This window comes from Tamandua tetradactyla, chromosome 13 (assembly GCF_023851605.1).
Source record: "Tamandua tetradactyla isolate mTamTet1 chromosome 13, mTamTet1.pri, whole genome shotgun sequence".
NCBI lineage: Eukaryota > Metazoa > Chordata > Mammalia > Pilosa > Myrmecophagidae > Tamandua > Tamandua tetradactyla.
In genome coordinates this window covers 13993569-14000421 of record NC_135339.1, presented here as the reverse complement: position 1 = coordinate 14000421, position 6853 = coordinate 13993569, and the positions used below count along the sequence as shown (strand labels likewise).

Sequence of the window (6853 nt, the reverse complement as noted above, 5' to 3'; positions counted from 1 at the left end):
TTGTCCCGGCACTTACTACCTGCTATCAAGGAGTCTCACTGTAAAACTGCAGGTTAATGATCCTTGCACCAGCCAAACTTTCTTGGATGGGCTAGCACAACTTGCTCCCCAATACAAGGTTATCAAAGCAATACTCTCCCTCTCTCCACCCCCAATGATGATGTTCACTGTGAGAGCAGCTAACCGGCAGTCGAGTGCAGTGTCTTGGGATATGGGAGAAAATGAGCTCAACAGGGAACCATGAATAAATTGTTAAAGCAAAGTGGAAATGAGAAGCAGAGGGAATCTGGAGAGGTAGATGAAGAAGGCATCTGGGAGCAGTGAGACAACATAGAATGAATGCTGTGAGACGGCAGCTTCAGGGAAGAGAGCCACTGCTCAGCTGTAGCATCACAGCACCCCACTATATACACTGGATTTCCACTAGCAGGGAAGGAGGAAGGGGCCACAGCAATACTGGTGGTGGTGGTGGGGTCATTGAACTAGGAGGGCTTGGGAAAAGTAATTTTCAGTCTCATATAGCTGGAAGCAGCACCTACTATAATCTCACTTCATGGGAAAACTAACTTTTATTTTTCGCTATACAGGAAAGGCCGGGCAGTAGATGCCCAGCACCCACAAATTTGATTGGGTCAATTTTTACCCAGGAGGACTGCCTTGCTTTGGGAAGCTGAAGGAATATGGATTCAAGTGGTAATTTTTTTCACTTGTGACTTTTGGAGGCATAATTCAAAACTACTGAATTAAGGCATGTTTTAGCAAACTAAAAATCAAAGGTTTTCTATGGGGAAAGTCTGAAATTTATAGCTGAAAGAGGTGTCAGCTGCATTGCTGCCATCAAAAATAATTTACTAACGGTGTCATGCAAAGTAGTCTGGTAGGCACCAAATCTAGGGGCTTTCCTGCTTCAAAGCATCCTCAGCTCTCTGCAGTGCCTTCGGTGTAACGTTCATCTCTCTACCTATGAATAAAATGGATACCTTGAAAACTTCATCTCTGTGGAGACTATTGCAGAAGAGTTGGCTCCATCACCTGTACCAAACAGACAGCGCTATCGAGGTATATGAGGAGGCTGCCATCCTCACCCTCTCATTCTTGGAGCTTGTAAATAAAAAGCCCTGCTCTCCGGTTTCCACTTTAGACCAGGTAATCTGGGGAGAGTTGGCAAGTATGGTTTTGCACCATCAGCATGTTTCACGCTGATGCTGACTCTTTACCTCTTCCTTCCTTTCTACTTTCTCCCCTCCCCGCAGGCAGGTATTACAGGAGTCTAAAGGTGTAGGTATGTATGCAGGTGCCTCCATACCCAGGGGAAGAAACCGGCAACGGAATCAGGGATGACAACACAAATCGTTTCACATTTTATCTCACATAAACGGTTGTCTGACCTGTGTACATGTGCGTGCAAACACATTTGAAGACTTTTTTTTTTTTTAATGGTAAGTTATTCTAAATCGGCTTGGTGAGATCTGTCAGGTCTGACTGCACAAAGGTCCGGGTGCTTCACCAGCAGCTCTTTCAGCAACTCGGAGGCCGAGGCGGCTCTCCTAACTGCACCCGCCATCAGACGAGGGAGCGCACAGGCACGCTGCCACCTGCACACACCCCCGCTCCCTCACCCCGCAGCGTCGGTCTGCGACCGCACCGAATCCGCACAAGAGAGCGGCTCAGTCGGTCGGGGAGCTGCTTTTGCCACACACCTCCAAACGGGTTTTTGCTTGGATCATTTACTTATCTCGTGCGCATTAAGAGACGACCATTAGGTGCTGGTGGGAGGCGCTACTCTGCCCGAAGCCCAGCCCGTCCGCGGCGGATCCGCACACACACCCGCACCCGCGTGGCTGTCAGAGCCACCAGGAGCCGCCTGCGGCCCCGGCTCCCGTCCGTCTGGGACCCCCGACGCAGCCGCCCGCCTCTCAACCCCTCACGCTGTATTCCGCAGCACAGCCGGGGCGTGATTCTGGAACCTCTGCAGCTCGTCGGAGTCCCTCGGCGGCGAGTCGGAGCGCCCCGGGCGCCGGCGCCCGGTTGCGCCCCCGTACCCCGGCTGGCGGCGGCGGCGCGGCTGGCTGGAGTTTGACACTCGGGTGGCGGCGGCGGCGCCGAGCGGCGGGTGCGGGAGCGGGAGCGAGGCGAGCCCGGCCGCTCGCCCTCCGCGCTGCTCTCGGATTGGTCTCTCCCAGAGAGTGCTGGCCGAGGGTTGGCTGCGGGCCGGCTGAAGAACAGGTGCACCTCGCCGCCCGGGCGAAAGGAGCAGCCGCCGAGGAACCGGACGCGTGGGGCCGGGCGAGTGGTGGCGGCCAGGCCGGTCCCCTGTGTCGGAATGCGGCTCGCCGGCGTCCGGCAGCCCGCGGCCGGTCGGCTGGGCCTCTGAAGGCGGCGCGAGGCCCAGCGGCGGCGCGGGGCGGGCGCCCCGGGGAGCGGGGCCGGGCGAAGCGTCCCGAGGATGCCGGCGCGGCTGGAGCGCACGCCGGCGGCGGACAGCAGCAGAAGCGGCAGCAGCAGCGGGCGCGGGACTCCGGCGCGCAGGAGGCCGCTCGGCGGGCTGCAGACGCGCCCCGCCACTCCCTGACCGGCCAGCGCTACCGGGGGGCCCGTCTTGCCCCTCTCGCGCGCTCCTCGCCGCCCCCTCCCCGGCCCGCGTCCCCTCCCCCGCTCCTCTCCTCCCCGCCCGCCGCCCGCCTCTCGGGGGGAGGGGCGTGGGGGCAGGGAGCCGATTTGCATGCGGCCGCCGCGGCCGCTGCCTGCGCCCGAGCCGGCCGCCGCCGCCGGAGCCCGCGCCCGCGCCCGGCCCGCGCGGCCCCATGCTTCTGGCGCGGCCCTCGGGGGGGCGAAGGTGAAGACCGGCTCCTAGGATGAGTGAAGGGGCGGCCGCTGCCTCGCCACCTGGTGCCGCTTCGGCAGCCGCCGCCTCGGCCGAGGAGGGCACCGCGGCGGCGGCGGCGGCGGCGGCGGCGGCGGCGGCGGCGGGCGGGGGCCCGGACGGCGGCGGCGGCGGCGGCGGCGGCGGCGAAGGGGCGGCCGAGCCCCCCCGGGAGTTACGCTGTAGCGACTGCATCGTGTGGAACCGGCAGCAGACGTGGCTGTGCGTGGTGCCTCTGTTCATCGGCTTTATCGGCCTGGGGCTCAGCCTCATGCTCCTCAAATGGATCGTGGTGGGCTCCGTCAAGGAGTACGTGCCCACCGACCTGGTGGGCTCCAAGGGGATGGGCCAGGACCCCTTCTTCCTCTCCAAGCCCAGCTCCTTCCCCAAGGCCGTGGAGACGACGACCGCGACCACTTCCACCACGTCCCCTGCCACCCCCTCTGTCGGCGGCGCCTCCTCCTCCAGGACGCCCAACCGGATCAGCACCCGTCTCACCACCATAACGCGGGCGCCCACCCGCTTCCCTGGGCACCGGGTGCCTATCCGGGCCAGCCCGCGCTCCACCACTGCCCGCAACACTGCGGCCCCTCCGACGGTCCTGTCCACCACGGCCCCCTTTTTCAGCAGCAGCACGCCGGGCTCTCGCCCCCCGGTGCCAGGAACCGCCAGTACCCAGGCAATGCCCTCTTGGCCCACTGCGGCATATGCTACCTCCTCCTACCTTCACGATTCTACTCCTTCCTGGACTCTGTCTCCCTTTCAGGATGCTGCCACCTCCTCCTCTTCCTCCTCTGCTTCCTCCTTCTCTCCCACCACTACCACACCAGAGACTAGCACCAGCCCCAAATTTCGTAAGTAGCCACTGTTGTCTGAACTGCGATTTATTAGTGCTTTCTCTTTCTGCTGTCCTGATGTCTTTTCCCCTCGCCGCCTTTCTTCTAGCATCCCCTCTTCCCCAGTTCAGGTTCGAGGTTTCTTCTGGCAATCCCCTCTTCCCCAGTCCAGGTTCGGGGCACCGAGTGAGAGCTAGTTAAATTTGGCCACAAAGCGGGGCAAAGGTGCCTGCCAGTTCTGGATCTCTGTGTGGGGAGGGTGGGGAGGGAAGAAGGTTTGTCAGGCCCCGTGGGTCCTACTTCAATGGGTCCCAAATGAGAACAGATTTCCTAACTTCCTTCAAAGGGTTAATGCGAGTGCGATTCCTCCTCGCTGCAGACCTGCTGGCGAGCTCCGGATTCCATTCCTGCAGAGGGATTGGGAGGGAGGCGGCCCTTCCCAAAAGCCCGGAGCCTTTCCCCCTCCCCATAAGAAGGAGGGAAAAGGGAGGCATACTCAATTTGACCGACGATAAACCACAAAGGGAAGTTATGTCCATGTGTATGCGTGTGGGTCTGTGTGCGGTGCTGGTGTGATGGTTTGATGGAGATATTGGTAGAATGTGGCTGAAGATGCTTCCAGCAGCCCTGACCTGGTCTGAGACTGGGAAGGGTTAATTAGACGCCACCGGGGGAGGAAGGGAAACCGAGCGATCCCCAACTAGGGCTAAACTGATCAACCCCCTAGCCCTATCCCAGCCTGCCCATGGCCATTCCAAGGTGTAGAAATTGATTCAGTGGCCGCCCAGATTGAGTTAACTAGGGGAGAATATGCAGGGGAGCCCTGCAGAGCTGCAGCCTCCAGGGTCCTGAGGAAGGGGGAGTTTTGTTTTTTGTTTTGTTTTGCTTTTTTTTTTCTCAGCTCTGCCCAGCATTTGCTTTTGTTCATTTCCCAAAGGTGGTTTGTGAACGTCATCTCTTCTCCCTTTGAGCCTGAAAAATATAGGTGGGTTGGGACAGAGTTCTCTGCACTGAAGGCGTGAAAACATCCAACCCTTTTGAAATATCTCCCCCTTTGAATGTAGCACCTACCTTTAAACCTCAGACCAGTAGACTGGGAGTCTGACCAGTTTTACCCCAAGCATGACAGCTTTCTGTTTATTTGTATAGGATGTATGTATTTTCTCCAGATTTTTATAAATGTTTTAGATGACTAATTGACCTCTCCCCCCAACCCCCCCCCCCACACACACACATACACGTACGCACACACAACCTGGTGTTTCTAAGGAAATCTAAGGAACCTTCTTAATCTGCTTATTGATCAGGATATGAGGACAGTTTGTGCAACCTGTGAAGGTTATTTAGGACAAACCCCCAGCCTTCCAGTTGAAATTCTGTGTTAGGCAGTTCTGCAAGAACTGTCTGCTTATGCTGTCTTTATACTATATTTATATTTTGAGCCATATCATCTGGGGGAAGAGGAACAGTGCTGGTAGTTATCTCTTCAGTGCAGACAATATTGCATTCCCCTGACCTGTGGTTTTACCTTGGATAGTATTTAGCCCTTGAAAGTTTAATTAAAAAAAAATTAGTGTAATTGTGAATAAGGTCCAGGACAGAAAGTCTTTATGCCCATAGTCTTATTTGGAGGCGAGCAAGCTGGAAGATAAATTGAAAAGAAGAGAGGAGAGAGGTAGGAGGGGATTTACCACAAGCCAGAATGGCAGTCGAGCCAGTAACTTGCTGCTTCTCTTTCCTTTGGCTGAAGCAGTCATTTTTGAGAGCATATTTTCTCAGGAGATGTTTGCAGGCTCATCTCACCAAATCTAGTTTGAGTTTTGTGGATAGAGGAAGGCTGTGCAAGTCTGTGTGTGAGCACATTCAATGGCTGGAAAATATGCGTGTCTCTCCTGAAGACCGGAGATTTTTTTAGTTCCTCTTTTGATGTAGCTGATAAGAATTATGGAGTGTGGGTGCCCTTTCCAACCTTCCAGATGTATGTGGGGGGGTGGGTACACATGTGGGGGTATTTCAAGTTCTTTCTCAATTTATTTGGGTACTCCATTCCGGAGGTCTTTACAGAAAAGCCCAAGGTAATTATTTCTATCCCTCCATGCTCCCTCCCTACATTCTGTAGAAGGGAATGGCAGCCTGTTTAATAAGTCATGACTATTGGCAGGGCTCTCAGCCCCAAAGAAAAGGGGGAAAAATGTGTAAATGGTGTCAATGTTCACATAGACATAAATAGTATTTGTTTTATGTGTATCTGAAGTCCAGCTCTTTCTCTTTTTTAAACCTTTAGCAAGGAGTTCGGTTCAGGGATAAAATGCAAGTATGCACATCCAGCAGAAATTGACCTGGTTTTGCATATATCAACAAGGGAGATTTTAATGAAAGGAAGGCTATGTAGTTTCCATAAAAATGGAGCTTAAATAGGTAGTTTGCATGGTAATTCAAAGAAAAAAGATTATGTATTTATTTTTAATCCGTGATTGCAGGATGATTAACAAAAGGAAGTAAAAATTTCATTTGAGGGATTATCATCACTGCTACTGTGAGCTGAAGAGTGGCCTGAATATTTGGCATTCATACTTTTCATTTGTTTTGATTGTCACTAAAGTTCCCAGGAGAGGAATGCCCTTTTCCTCCAGCTCCTACCTCTGGACTTTAGTTGATATATATTTTTTTCCTTTTTCTAAAGTGAAAGTCAGGGCTTGTGTTGTAACACCTGAGGACGGCTAAGAACGAAGCTCTGCTTTTCCCCCCAGACTAACACGCCCTTTCTTTAGTGGCCAGGGTCTCTGCTCTTGAATTGAACATCTAAAGGCTTATAGAATAAATGTCTTTGTGTTCATCTTAGGTTGACCAGAAGGAAACTGTAAAGGCGGCACAGTTCTTTGGAGTGAAAGGGGCTTGTTTGCTTGAGAATTGAAGTCTCTGCTAATGGATAAGGGATTTTTGTAAGCAGAAACTGTTTTTTTGCCAAGGTAAAAGCCCAGTTAGTGGGTTGTCTCTAATTTTCTGTAGTAGTGAAGACAAAAGAAAGATTGAACTTGAAAGCAGAGGGAGAGGGGAGGCTTGGAGGCTTACTCTTCACTTTACATCCCCCATCCTCTATACCTTTGGTCTGGACCAGAAGTTTCCTCCCTTCTCCTGGGATCCCTTGGTTTCC

At 54.0% G+C, this 6853-nt stretch overlaps 1 protein-coding gene across 4 annotated transcripts in view; it reads left to right on the top strand.

Moving 5' to 3' along the window:
• The first annotated feature begins 2855 nt into the window (after positions 1-2855).
• The window catches only part of NRG3 (neuregulin 3), a 1079958-nt gene continuing 1075960 nt past the window's right edge, over positions 2856-6853 (top strand). For all 4 annotated transcript variants that reach the window (XM_077124730.1, XM_077124729.1, XM_077124728.1 and 1 more), the window contains exon 1: positions 2856-3717. In XM_077124730.1, coding sequence (XP_076980845.1) covers positions 2856-3717 — 862 coding nt within the window. The remainder of the gene's footprint in view (positions 3718-6853) is intronic.